The sequence below is a fragment of the Protomyctophum parallelum genome (assembly GCF_964188405.1).
Source record: "Protomyctophum parallelum genome assembly, chromosome: 19".
Classification (NCBI taxonomy): domain Eukaryota; kingdom Metazoa; phylum Chordata; class Actinopteri; order Myctophiformes; family Myctophidae; genus Protomyctophum; species Protomyctophum parallelum.
The window spans coordinates 22,497,793-22,512,557 of record NC_139717.1 but is presented as its reverse complement, the minus strand read 5'-3'; the positions used below and the strand labels follow the sequence as shown (position 1 = coordinate 22,512,557).

At 45.2% G+C, this 14,765-nt stretch overlaps 1 protein-coding gene across 4 annotated transcripts in view; it reads right to left on the bottom strand.

The window, feature by feature from the left end:
• kidins220b (kinase D-interacting substrate 220b) overlaps positions 1-14,765 on the bottom strand; it is a 123,231-nt gene that overhangs the window by 18,184 nt on the left and 90,282 nt on the right. For 2 of the 4 annotated variants that reach the window (XM_083790006.1, XM_083790009.1), the window contains exons 27-32: positions 14,465-14,494; positions 11,172-11,309; positions 10,321-10,419; positions 7,887-8,153; positions 1,510-1,741; positions 622-708 (exon numbers count right to left, since the gene is read on the bottom strand). In XM_083790006.1, coding sequence (XP_083646132.1) covers positions 622-708; positions 1,510-1,741; positions 7,887-8,153; positions 10,321-10,419; positions 11,172-11,309; positions 14,465-14,494 — 853 coding nt within the window. Of the gene's footprint in view, positions 1-621; positions 709-1,485; positions 1,742-7,886; positions 8,154-10,320; positions 10,420-11,171; positions 11,310-14,464; positions 14,495-14,765 lie in introns of all 4 variants that reach the window. The other 2 variants (XM_083790008.1, XM_083790007.1) reach the window with 2 other exon arrangements.

Genomic DNA, 14,765 nt, shown 5'->3' with positions numbered 1-14,765 from the left:
CTACCATATCTTTTCAAATGGGGTCTTGCCCTGAAAATTAATTAATTTTACACTCTCACTAGTTAAAGATCTATAAGGGTCCATTTGGTTACCAACTCTCCATCATTTAGCTGCAGGGGACCACCTGGAACCCCCTCAAGGACCACTGGTGGTCCCCGGACCACTGGTTATGATATTCAGTCAACTAAAACTAGACTAACACTAAGACATTCCGGGTGACATAAAATGTAGCCTGGGGAACACCTGGGATCCGCCGGGAGAATCTAAATGCAGCTGCGCGACATGAGACTAACTAATTTGAGCAACAGAGAGAGAGAGAGGAGTATGTGCATGTGTGTGTTTATGTGTGTGCGTCAATTTAACAAAGGTGCAGACGATCAGAAATCAGCAGAGAGAGATATCGACGTTCTCCATCTCTACTCTATGCCGAATTGAAGTGGACTCATTTTTTTCTCCCTGCAAATAAAAACGTCTGGGTTTCCGAGGCTACATAAAATGTGACTAAAACTAATTGGAAACTATTCTAAGAGACTACGACCTAAAACTAAAAAGAAATCAAATTTTTCTGCCAAAACCAACACTGCACGGCACCCATTTTGAGAAGCCAAGAGACACTCCTACCTCCTCCTCCTCCTCCTCCTCTCTTGCTCCTCCTCCCGTCCTGCTCGCCCTCCTTGTCCCTCTTGTCCTCCGTCCCTCCACCTCCACCTAGGGCATTCACTTCTAGTCACTTTTACTAGTTGACTAGTTGCCTAGTTTACTAGTCGACTAGTCAACTAGTTGTTTAAAGGGGCATTCCACTCAATTTGACTAATTAAAACTTATAGAGCTGTTGTGTGGAAATAATACAAAAGTCCCCCCATTCTGTGTTTCCTAGAACTGTAAATATGAAAGAAATCATTGACATGGTGAAACACATCATCAAGATGTGTTTCACCATGTTAATGATTTTCTTCAGACCTCCAGTTCTAGCAAAGTCAGAATGGGGGGACCTTTATTTATCTAAGGTATATTAATGACAGTAAAATGTTGAAAATGAGTGGAACTACCTATTGTGTAAAAAAACGAAGAAAAAAAACACTTTTTTATAAATAGATATTTGTAAAAAATGTGTACATTGGTGACTATAATTATAATCTATGATCTTGAGGCCTACAAAAAAATAAAAATCTTCTTATCAACTATAGTCAACTATAGTACCAACAAGGTTGACTAGTGGATTTACTAGTCGACTAGTTGAATAGTCGACTAGTGGATTTACTAGTCGACGAGTTGAATAGGCTGCCACTTCTTCTCCATACTTTAATTTCAGAGAATCTACTGCTGTTGGTCACAATTTGTTCACCTTTGGCTGTCCTTAAATAAACACTAAATTCGAAAATAAGGACGACGCCTTGGACTCTCTCTTCCTAATGAATTGCTTGGTCTACTCCTATATTATTCACACCCGCGAGACTACAGTCGACTAGTTGCTTAATGCCCTACCTCCTCCTCCTCCTCCACCTCCACCTCCTCCGCCTCCTGAGGAGGTCATGAACTGTCCCGGCTGAGGCTGGACGGGCATCTTGTCGGGCGGGGCGGCGCCCCCGGCCCCCGCCAGCTCCAGCGTGGTCATCTGGGCGATGTACTCCTGGTAGGCGCTGCGGTACTCGTCCTGCTGCCGGTTGGTCAGCTGGCAGATGTCGTTGGACGACTCCTGGGAGTTCAGGCTGCTCATGCTGGCCGTGCGCACCGGACCCACCTGGACCACCCAGACACGAACGCACACGCACACACACACACACACACACACACACACACACACACACACACACACACACACACACACACACACACACACACACACACTTTCATTTTTCATCCCACAATTATTTTTTCCAGAATTCTGGAAGGGGAGAGGGGAAGCATAATGCTTATCGAGTCCTATACAGTGTTGTTTTTGGCAGGCATTTTTTTGATTTAGTCAGTCTTAGTCTTTTGGAAAAATGCTTAATTAGTCTTAGTCAGTCTTAGTCATTTGGAAAAATGCTTAATTAGTCTTAGTCAGTCTTAGTCATTTCTATCCTTGATAGTTTTAGTCGACGGAAACTCCTAAGGGTTTTAGTCAGTTTTAGTCATTTTAGTAAAAGGTTTTAGTCCAGTTTGTCAAAAAATAAAAAATGTCTTTAAATAAAATGTCTATAGCGTACAGGTATTAATTAGAGCTGGGACTCGATTAAAAAAATGAATCTAATGAATCAGAGGCTTTGTAGTTAATCTCGATTAATCACATTTTAATCGCATATCATTATTTGACCCAAGAACTGTGAGAGAGCCATTTTTTATGGATTTTGGTATACTAACTAGTGAATCAATGAATAGTGAATACATAAGTTTAAGCAATAAAACATTGTTTTTGTAGTAATAATATCTCAAAATTAATAATTTATATACAGCTTTTCTGAGTACCCAAAAATGCTTTACAAGGGGGACATGAATCAAAAACAACTTAATTAAAGGAAAAACACTAAGTAGATAAAAATAAATAGCTGGGGAAAGTAATATTGATGGTTTGGATGGTGGGGGCATGTCTCTGAGAGTTTTGGGGAATGCATCCTCCAGGGTTTGGGGGGGGCTTCAATTGGTGCAGCAAATATGTGACATGACCATAAGAAAACACCTCTGTGTTTCTTCCGTGGACATACAGTAACAGCCATAGCAGATTTTACATTTTATTTGGCCATAACCGTTTAGTTAGAAACCATGTCATCTGGTCGGGTACTTGAACTGCTACTGGGAGTTGGAATAACATTAGCTCTGATCCATAGTGTTAGAAGGAGGAAAGTAGGCTTTCACATCTTTTTTATGTTAAAAACGAGGGGCTGCACAGCTTCCGCGGGTGTGAGTGAGGGGAAAGGATCAAATTAAGTACCATAGAACTCCTGAGTCCTAACTACACTATCGACCAGAGCTACTGTTGTTGATTGACGTTAGCTTCCAGGCTAGGCTCGGTGCAACATGTTTCGCATTGAGCCGACACTGGAGGCTTGACGAGGTGCGGTGATATGTGAATTCTTTATTGAATAATTGCACACAACTGTGCTGTAATCCACGCTATCATCGGATAGCCTTTTAAATCCTATTTCCAATCCACGGGGACAAGCAAAGTGATCTCAGCGGTGCCGGCTTCCCCCAGTCTGGTGGTGGTCTGAAGAGGACACGGTGTGACGGTGTGTGTGTGTGTGTGTGTGTGTGTGTGTGTGCATGCATGCAGATGGGCGTGACCAACTAGGAAAGGAGACTGGAGAGGAGGATAGCGGCGAGAGCAGTGGCGGAACATTTTCATGCATTTAAAACTTTGTTCGTCAATCCACTAACATTTTCGTGTAGCCTCGTCTATGGAGTTACATTTGTCTCTTTATTAACCAAACAAAAGAAAAATTAACCAAACAAAAGAAAAACATTTGAGAGAGAAAAAATCTAAACAGAACAAAAAACTATTTTTAATTCAAACAAATTAAAAACGCAATCAAAAAATATATTTGCAAGCAAAAAAAAATAAGATTTGAAAGAAAAGAAAAAATAATTGAGAACAAAACTTAATTTTTTTTTTTTTTTTTTTTTTTTTTTAAATTAAAAATTAAAAATTAAACTACATAAAACAAAATACTTACTAAATGTTTGGGTAATAATAATATGTGTTGTGCTAAATAAAAAGTTTTTAATGTTTTTTTTCCTTCGTTTGCGAATGAAAGTTTTTTTTTTCTCATTGCAAAACGCCTTCTCTCTCAAAACCTATGTCTTTGGTCTCGATTTTTTTTTTCTCTCTCAAAACCTATGTCTTTGGTCTCGATTTTTTTTTTCTCTCTCTTGGATTATTTGTGTGAGGGGTGAAAGTTCAGAAGGCGGGTCCTACGCTGAAAAGATGTAAGACACCTCTCCATTGGCCACTGTCTTAAACCCTTGCTTAGGGTGCAAATCTCAACTGTTTTGGACGGGGGTGGGCTCGTTGGAATCGTGTCGCCCCCCTGGGGGCGTCTTTGGGGGGCTCAAGGTTCAGGGACCCCCAGGGACCCCCTGGGACCCCCCAGGGACCCCCAGGGACCCCCCAGGGACCCCCAAATGGTAACTCTGTCATTTCTCAACCGTTTTTGACGGGGGTGGGCTTGTTGTGATTGTGTCGCCCCCCTGGGGGCGTCTTTGTGGGTCTCAAGGTTCAGGGACCCCCAGGGACCCCCCAGGGACCCCCCAGGGACCCCCAAATGGTAACTCTGTCATTTCTCAAATGTTTTGGACGGGGGTGGGCTCGTTGGAATCGTGTCGCCCCCCTGGGGGCGTCTTTAGGGGGCTCAAGGTTCAGGGACCCCGAGGGACCCCCCAGGGACCCCCAAATGGTAACTCTGTCATTTCTCAACCGTTTTTGACGGGGGTGGGCTTGTTGTGATTGTGTCGCCCCCCTGGGGGCGTCTTTGTGGGTCTCAAGGTTCAGGGACCCCCAGGGACCCCCCAGGGACCCCCAAATGGTAACTCTGTCATTTCTCAACCGTTTTTGACGGCGGTGGGCTCGTTGGAATCGTGTCGCCCCCCTGGGGGCGTCTTTAGTGGGCTCAAGGTTCAGGGACCCCGAGGGACCCCCCGGGACCCCCAAATGGTAACTCTGTCATTTCTCAACCGTTTTGGACGGCGGTGGGCTCGTTGTGATTGTGTCGCCCCCCTGGGGGCGTCTTTAGGGGGCTCAAGGTTCAGGGACCCCGAGGGACCCCCCGGGACCCCCCAGGGACCCCCAAATGGTAACTGTCATTTCTCAACTGTTTTGGACGGCGGTGGGCTCTTTGGAATCGTGTCGCCCCCCCCTGGTGGCATTCTCAAGGTTTTGGAGGTTCGGGGACCCCCCGGGACCCCCCAGGGACCCCCAAATGGTAACTGTCATTTCTCAACCGTTTTGGACGGCGGTGGGCTCGTTGTGATTGTGTCGCCCCCCTGGGGGCGTCTTTAGGGGGCTCAAGGTTCAGGGACCCCGAGGGACCCCCGGGACCCCCCAGGGACCCCCAAATGGTAACTGTCATTTCTCAACTGTTTTGGACGGCGGTGGGCTCTTTGGAATCGTGTCGCCCCCCCCTGGTGGCGTTCTCAAGGTTTTGGAGGTTCGGGGACCCCCCGGGACCCTCAAATGGTAACTCTGTCATTTCTCAACCGTTTTGGACGGCTCGTTGTTATTGTGTCGCCCCCCTGGGGGCGTCTTTGGGGGTCTCAAGGTTCAGGGACCCCCAGGGACCCCCCAGGGACCCCCAAATGGTAACTCTGTAATTTCTCAAAGTGTGTGAGAGAGAGAGCTATAGTAAGAAGAATATGCAGATGAATATAAATGGTTCTCTCTGTCTCTCCCTCCCATCAATAAAGATCTATCATAAAAATGTCAAGAGTTACCATGTGGAAGTCCCCAGGGGTCCACGAACCTCCAAAACCCTGATAATGCGCCCAGAGAGGCAACACGATTCCAACGAGCCCACCCTCGTCCAAAACGGTTGAGAAATGACAGAATTACCATTTGGGGGTCCCGGGGGGTCCCCGAACCTAAAAAACCCTGAGAACGCCCCCAGGGGGGCAACACGATTCCAACAAGCCCACCCCTGTCCAAAATGATTGAGAAATGACAGAGTTACCATTTGGGGGTCCCTGGGGGGTCCCGGGGGGTCCCAGAACCTCCAAAACGCTGAGAACGCCCCCAGGGGGGCGACACGATTCCAACGAGCCCACCGCCGTCCAAAACGGTTGAGAAATGACAGAGTTAACATTTGGGGGTCCCTGGGTGGTCCCGGGGGGGTCCCTGAACCTTGAGACCCTTAAAGACGCCCCCAGGGGGGCGACACAATCACAACGAGCCCACCCCCGTCAAAAACGGTTGAGAAATGACAGTTACCATTTGGGGGTCACTGGGGGGTCCCGGGGGGTCCCTCGGGGTCCCTGAACCTTGAGCCCCCTAAAGACGCCCCCAGGGGGGCGACACGATTCCAACGAGCCCAACCCCGTCCAAAACAGTTGAGAAATGACAGAGTTACCATTTGGGGGTCCCTGGGTGGTCCCGGGGGGTCCCTGGGGGTCCCTGAACCTTGAGACCCACAAAGACGCCCCCAGGGGGGCGACACGATTCCAACGAGCCCACCCCCGTCCAAAACAGTTGAGAAATGACAGAGTTACCATTTGGGGGTCCCTGGGGGGTCCCTCGGGGTCCCTGAACCTTGAGCCCCCTAAAGACGCCCCCAGGGGGGCGACACGATTCCAACGAGCCCACCCCCGTCCAAAACAGTTGAGAAATGACAGAGTTACCATTTGGGGGTCCCTGGGGGGTCCCAGGGGGTCCCTGGGGGTCCCTGAACCTTGAGCCCCCAAAGACGCCCCCAGGGGGGCGACACGATTCCAACGAGCCCACCCCCGTCCAAAACAGTTGAGAAATGACAGAGTTACCATTTGGGGGTCCCTGGGGGGTCCCGGGGGGTCCCTCGGGGTCCCTGAACCTTGAGCCCCCTAAAGACGCCCCCAGGGGGGCGACACGATTCCAACGAGCCCACCCCCGTCCAAAACAGTTGAGAAATGACAGTTACCATTTGGGGGTCCCTGGGGGGTCCCTGGGGGTCCCTGAACCTTGAGACCCACAAAGACGCCCCCAGGGGGGCGACACAATCACAACAAGCCCACCCCCATCAAAAACGGTTGAGAAATGACAGAGTTACCATTTGGGGGTCCCTGGGGGGTCCCAGGGGGTCCCTGGGGGTCCCTGAACCTTGAGCCCCCCAAAGACGCCCCCAGGGGGGCGACACGATTCCAACGAGCCCACCCCCGTCCAAAACAGTTGAGATTTGCACCCTAAGCAAGGGTTTAAGACAGTGGCCAATGGAGAGGTGTCTTACATCTTTTCAGCGTAGGACCCGCCTTCTGAACTTTCACCCCTCACACAAATAATCCAAGAGAGAGAAAAAAAAAATCGAGACCAAAGACATAGGTTTTGAGAGAGAAAAAAAAAATCGAGACCAAAGACATAGGTTTTGAGAGAGAAGGCGTTTTGCAATGAGAAAAAAAAAACTTTCATTCGCAAACGAAGGAAAAAAATCATTAAAAACATTTTATTTAGCACAACACATATTATTATTACCCAAACATTTAGTAAGTATTTTGTTTTATGTAGTTTAATTTTAAATTTTTAATTTAAAAAAAAAAAAAAAAAAAAAAATTTTTAAAGTTTTGTTCTCAATTATTTTTTCTTTTCTTTCAAATCTTATTTTTTTTTGCTTGCAAATATATTTTTTGATTGCGTTTTTAATTTGTTTGAATTAAAAATAGTTTTTTGTTCTGTTTAGATTTTTTCTCTCTCAAATGTTTTTCTTTTGTTTGGTTAATTTTTCTTTTGTTTGGTTAATAAAGAGACAAATGTAACTCCATACTCGTCTTGTCAACAATAACACACACACGTCTCGTCATCGTCATCAAACAGAGCTACGGTATTTAGCTCGTCAGCGTCAGTCTTGTCCAGAAATATTTTAGGGTCGTTCGTTTTAGTCCGTCTTAGTCCTGGAAAAAGGGGCGTTGACGTCGTCATTTACGTTATCGTCAGTCCTGACGAAAACAACACTGGTCCTATACCCCTGGCTCATTTAGCAAGAATGGAAATAAATGAATAAAGATTACAGACAGCTTGTAGATCAGCTATTTTCAGCATGCAACCAAGTGTAAAATGACTAACATTTTAGAAATTGTCAATATATTTAGCCATGGTTTTAGCCAAAGTAGCTTAGTTTCCATTTAGTTTTCGTCAGCGGAAAAAAAGGTAGTTTTTTTGTCGACGCAAATCAACACAGTGTCTCGGAGCGTGGGAGCAGAGTACTCTCAGAGGATGGGATCAGAGTACTCACGGTCCACTGCATGTTGCCATGGCTGCGCGGGGCCTCGTCCAACCCCACGTTGCTGAGCTCCTCGAAGCTCAGGTTGAAGCTGTACATGTCCTGATTGGCCGCTCCTCCCGCTAGGGGCGGAGCCGAGGCGCGCCTCCCCAGCCCCTCCCCTCCTCCTCCTCCCCCTCCTCCGCCTCCTAGCCCAGCATGAGCGGCCACGCTGCTGCCGTGCTCGCTGGGGGCCTCCTCGTGCAGAAGCTGGCTCTCCATCATGCGCATGTCCAGCACCTGCGCAACGACACGACGTTATTATGAAACACCTGCGCAACAACACGACGTTATATGAAACACCTGCGCAACAACCAGTGGTGGGAAAAAGTACTCAATTGTTTTACTTAAGTAAAAGTATACCAATACTGCAATTTAGAACTATACTATACTATAAGTATCGGCATCAAACTGTACTTAAAGTAGAAGTACTCATATTGCAGAATGTCCCACTTCACAAGTTCAAAATGTGTACAAAGTCTATTGAAAATAGAAGATCTACAAGCTCACAATGCGTCACGTTGCGACACATTGTGTAGATCGGCTATTTTCAAATGGCCGAAATGTATAGGGTTGAAGTGGTTAATGTATGTGAGCTACATGAGCTTGTAGATCTGCTATTTTTCAATAGTAGTATAATATAATGCTTAAAACACCAAAAGGGGTTATCATCCTGAATGGGTTAACCCATTTTGGGCGGAAACCCCTTTTGGTATATATCCTATCCTATATATCCTATCACTGCTACGCCGATGACACACAACTGTTTCTATCCTTCCCCCCCTCTGCCACTCAGGTGGAAGAGCGCATCATTGCATGCCTGGCTGACATCTCACAGTGGATGTCCTCCAACCACCTCAAGCTGAACCCAGACAAGACTGAGCTTCTCTTCTTCCCAGCTAAGTCCTGCCCTATGCGGGAGCTAACTATTTCCGTAGACAACGCCCTGGTAACGTCTGTCCCAACAGCCAGGAATCTTGGTGTTGTCCTGGACAGTCAGCTCTCGTTCAAAACTCACATCACAGCTGTCACTCGATCCTGTAGGTTCACACTCTATAACATACGACGAATTAGACCGTTCCTCACCCAGGAATCAGCCCAGCTCCTAATCCAGACAACAGTCTTGTCAAAACTCGACTATTGTAACTCCCTCCTTACTGGCCTACCAGCATGCGCACTTAAGCCTCTCCAGCTGATCCAAAATGCCGCAGCTCGCTTGGTCTTCAACCAGCCAAAATTCTGTCAAAAAATGTGTCCCCCCTGCTCCGCTCCCTCCACTGGCTCCCGGTCACTGCCCGCACAGAATATAAAACTCTGATGCTGGCATTCAAAGCAACCAAAGGTATGGCTCCCCCATATCTTGCAAGTATGATTGAACCCTACAAACCCTCCCGCGCACTCAGATCAGCCAACGCAGGGAAGCTGGAAGTACCCTCACTAAAAACGCCGGGACAATGCTCCACACGTCCCAGACTCTTCTCCCTTCTGGCTCCAAAACTGTGGAATGCACTTCCCATTGCAGTCAGAACTGCAGCATCACTCCCAATCTTCCGCCGTAGTCTGAAAACCCACCTTTTCAGACTCCATCATGGCCCATAGCACTTACCCTACCCCCTTAGATAGCACATCCGTAGACTTAGATAGCATTTCATACAGACTTATAGCATGTTATGTAGACAGCACTATAATTGCATTGTATATAGTCATAGCACGCCATAGTACATTATGTATAGCATAGTAGTATATATGTATAGTTTCATTATATAGATATTCCACTGTTACTTTCTTAGCTTACGCATGTTTCATGATAAATGCTTTTATGTGATGTATTCCCATGCTTTTGTTCTTGCTTAATGTAAGTCGCTCTGGATTAAGAGTGTCTGCTAAATGCCTAAATTGTAATTGTTGGTGTTTTAAACATTATGTTATAATTTAGCTATTGAAAAATAGCAGATCTACAAGCTTGTAGGTCTGCTATTTTTGAAAAATCGTGAAAATGTGCCTCAAACCTTTATATTAAGCATTATTACACGAGAGGGTGTGGTTTAACGTGATTATTGCCATGACAGTGATGCGGTCAGGAACGAGACGTAGTCGATTTCCGCAAGCATCACTTTAGTGGTTACCCTTAAAACTAAGAAAATCACTGAAAAAACATATTTTTTTAATGACAGATGTAGCCACTACGACCACAAATGTCCCAAGAAACTATAGCTAGCCTATAGCCACCGACTTTGCTGCGCTCTGGGAAAACAGCAGCTGAATTCTTTGTTTTGATTAGTTGTGGAGTGGTGCTCGTTTGAACCACGGCTAGAAGGCCATTTCAACCAATCAAATTGCTTCCTCGAAACGACCTGTTGTATAATGTCACTTCGTTATGTTTGGGGTATAAGAAGTATGAACTCACCGTGGCCCTGAACAGCTGCCAGTCCCCGAAGTTCATGTTCATCTCCTTCTTCAGCTCGTCAATGTTGCACTGAGTCAGAACCCTGCCATTGACGTTAGCCTGGAAACAAGACACAAGACAATGTTCTCACTCTGATTCCGATTGGTTAAATGCCTGATTCTGATTGGTCAATCGCCAAATTCAGGCTGATTCAAACACATAAATGCTTTTTATGTGATGTATTCCCATGCTTTTCTGTTCTTGCTTAAAGGTATATTCAGTGATTTCACTCAAAAAACCTTAGGTTTCGTTTTTGGCTAGGTGGCAAAGCCTTTCATCCAAGGTTTTTTGACCCCCAGGGGTTAACTGGGGACAGGGAGGAACTCCTTATATGGTCAGCACACTCTATAGTAGAGAGGATTATCACAACAAAACAAAAAAATAAGTGATATTTGAATTAAGTGAAATCACTGAATATACCTTTAATGTAAATCGCTCTGGATTAAGAGCGTCTGCTAAATGCCTAAATTGTAAATTGTATCAATAAAGGCATAAAAAGCCCCCAAAAGGCCTGGGCTCAACGGTCCAGGCACCTTGGCTGGTAATCAAGGTTCGACTCCTGATTCCGACGGCCTTTACTGCATGTCACCCCGCCCCCCATCTCTCTCCCCATTTCCTGTCAGCCTACTGTACTGTCTGTCCCTCCATAAAAATAAATAAAAAATAAAGGCGAAAGCCACTAAAAAAAAAGAAAAAAAAAGAAAAAAAAGCCCCCAAAAAACAAATCTAAAAAAAAATAAAGATGTCAAAAGACGTATTAGGAATAGATGTTAGGGATGAAGTGAAAAGGCGTATTGTATTGCACAGTATACCTTCTTGATGGTGGCGAGGTACGGCGTCACCATGCCCTGGTCGATGCCCTCCAGCTGGCGCACGCGCTCGCACACCGCCTCCGTGCTCATGGTGCTCAGCAGGATGGCAGGGGTGGCGGACACCACCGAGGCGGAGCCCTGTGGAACGCCACGGAAAGGACATCGCACAGGTTCAAATACATCCACACCACACCACACCACACAGCACTGCACTGCACTGCACTGCACTGTCCGTACATACGCAACACACGCACGCACGCATGCACCAAGGTTATGATAGTCAACCCATTTAGACCTGAGGGCGCATTTGTGTCGCCTCATAGCTTGAGCGGGAACCCCTTTTGGTGGTTACATACATTATGTTATAATTTAGCTATTGAAAAATAGCAGATCTACAAGCTTGTACAGTAGGTCTGCTATTTTTGAAAAATCTTTCAAATGTGCCTCAAATCTTTCCGAAAATTGTCATGATTTAGAAACCTTTTTTTTTTTACATTTCGACGACAGGCCTGAATGGGTTAAAGCACTTTAACCGTAACTTTTGAAACGCTCAATGTTGAAAAATAGAAGATATACAAGATCAGTTAAAAAAAAAAAATAGCAGATCTACAAGCTCGTAGCGCAGCACCCGAGTGCCACGCTATACGAGCTTGTAGATCTGCTATTTTTTGTGTGCAAATCTTTGGATATACAGTATATGTTATTCTTTCACGGTGGACGTTTTTAACTCAAATGGCTTCTGCTTTGTGTTTTCACGAGGATAATTCTGTGGGTTCTTGACATGAAAACGTTTGAGCACCACTGATACGTTTTTTTTCAGAAATCTGTCTGGGTTTGGAAGACATTTTGTAGAATCTGGTCTCAGGGCTTAATGGTTTAACTAAAACTAATGAAATAACAAAACTGAAATTGACAAAGCATTTTTGTTTAACTGAACTAAAAATTTAAGTTGATCTATGTAAAGGTGTATGAATGTGAGTGAATGGGTCAATGTAATGCACACTATGTAAATGTAAAGGTGTATGCATGTGTGAATGCAATGCACAATCTATGTAAAGGTGTGTGAATGTGTGTCTGTGTGTGTGTGTGAATGGGTGAATGTAATGCAACATCTATGTAAAGGTGTATGAATGTGAGTGAATGGGTGAATGTAATGCACAATCTATGTAAAGCGCTTCAAATAAAAGCACAAATGCAGTTTACAAAACTAACTGAAATCATGTACAAAATGCCCCTAGTTTTCATTTGTGGATGGTTGGCGGTTCATCTGTAACTGAATGCATTTTGTTATCTTTTGTTATGGTTTTTCACACCATACTATTCAGTCCTGCACCTAACCCAAATTATTTATTTCAAAAATAAAAACGACTCAGCAAATTTGCCCTTAAAACGAATAAAAAACGAACTGAATTATGATATATTTTTTAACGGACTAAAACGAAGCTAAGAATTCCCAAACAATTATAACCTTGGCACGCACACACACGCACACACACACACACACACACACACACACACACACACACACACACACACACACACACACACACACACACACACACACACACACACACACACACACACACACACACACACACACACACACACACACACGATGCAGGAGGATTCAACTAGTCCAGTCACGTTAACGCTACGTTATTTGTACGAATGGATGGAGTAATGGAGTATGATATGAACATGTACATATATGTCGTCTCAGTCGGGTGGAAACAGGCGCGGGAAGTCATTAGAAGGCAAGGGTTGCTGTCATTGCAAGTAATTGACAATAAGTTGAGTCACGGCCCCTTGGCCTGGCCTGCAGGGCCTATGCTGTGTATATGGTGTACTGCCCTGTGTGTGTTTCTCCCACAGATCATGTGGGCGTCGGCCCACTTGAGACTCCTCATTAGGTGCATTAGGAGCACCTGATCAGTGCTCCTGCAACCCTATAAAAGAGGGCTTGCCAGCCATTCTCGGCGTCCCTCTCCAGATGACAGCACCCTTCTGCTTGTTTCTCTTTACTGTTTGATTTGCACACTACAACATACCTTCACCATATTAACCACACATCCACACTGACACCACTGATCTTACTGACTTCCACATCTCATACATTCTGTAAGCATTCTTTATAATAAGTTAATATTGGTTATCTCTTCTGAATAAATTATTGTTATTTTGAACACTGCTACTGCGTCCTCCTCAATTTGTCATGGCCCAACTGGCGGGGTTATGACGGTCGCAACACCAACTCTGATGAGGCAGTATTTTTTTCAAAATATAAGTTTTTTCTTCATTTCCTGAAAAATGTATATATTTGAACGTTCGGACGTACAGTATATGAATGTTTTGGAGTTAGGCCTCGATCACACCTAAAAAAGATTTGCCTTGTCCGTAACTTGTGTCTTGTCCGTGTTCAATGGCCGCCCCAATGCATTTCCAACGTAACAAGTTGTCAAACAAGTATTTATTAAATATGCATGTCAAAAAATTACTTTTTTTGTGTAATTGATTGACGTTGCAGGTATGATTTTAAGTAACTGATGTCTGTGTGCGTGCGTGCGTGCATGCGTGCGTGGTGTGCGTGAGAGAGAGAAGGAAGCGAAGCACCGAGGGAAGCGTTCTGACTTGAGGGTCTAATCATGTCTGGTTGAAGCCTAAGTTATACGTCGCGGTATACCGACATCGGTTATCATCTTGTGAAAAGTGACACCGTAGTTTATTTAGACCTGAGGTCGATTCTACAAATGTCTTCGAAATCCCAACAGTTTTCTGAAAAACCCCATGTTTCTATGTCAGTGGTTCTTAAACTATTTCATGTCAAGGACCCCCGGGATGATCTGCATTTCCCTGCCGATCCCCATCTGAAAATATGTTGTTCCAGGGACCCCCCAGAAGCAAACATTCCCCCAGCAGAAGGAAACACATTGGAAGAACATGTATTTCCACTGCAGATCTGATTTAGGTTCAGGTTTGAGTATATTTTAATAATTTGCATAGTATAATATACAATAGTATACCTGTACTATATAGTAAAGTAGAATTATGTATATTACAGACCAGTGGGTTTTCCACACTCTGAGCAGTCCAAACATATAACATTTTCAAAAGGAGTTGAGTCTTTATAAGGAGAAGCTATAGCTTAGCATAGTTGTCCCAAGGTGCATGCTGGGATATGTAGTCATGTTAGCCATGGGGTTACTTCAGAACACATTGTGGGGGGAGGGAAAGGGGGGCAGCATGAGCGACAACAAGCCAAGTGTTAGGGTCAAAGGTCAGAGAGGTTCCAATACCTGCTTCCTTTTCAAAGAGGACACCTTATACTGCATGGGCGGACGGACAGACAGACAGACAGACAGGTGAGGGAAATGGACAGAGCACAGTTCTGCGTCAGGATAGAAAGGACCAACGGACAGAGAGAGAGAGAGAGAGAGAGAGAGAGAGAGAGAGAGAGAGAGAGAGAGAGAGAGAGGTGGAGTGACCGCTGAGGAACACAGGAGGATATAATGGAGGTGAGAAGAAACTAGCGTATTTTTAACAAGAGCAGAAGAAGAAGAAGAAGAAGAAGAAGAAGACGACGACGACGACGAAAAG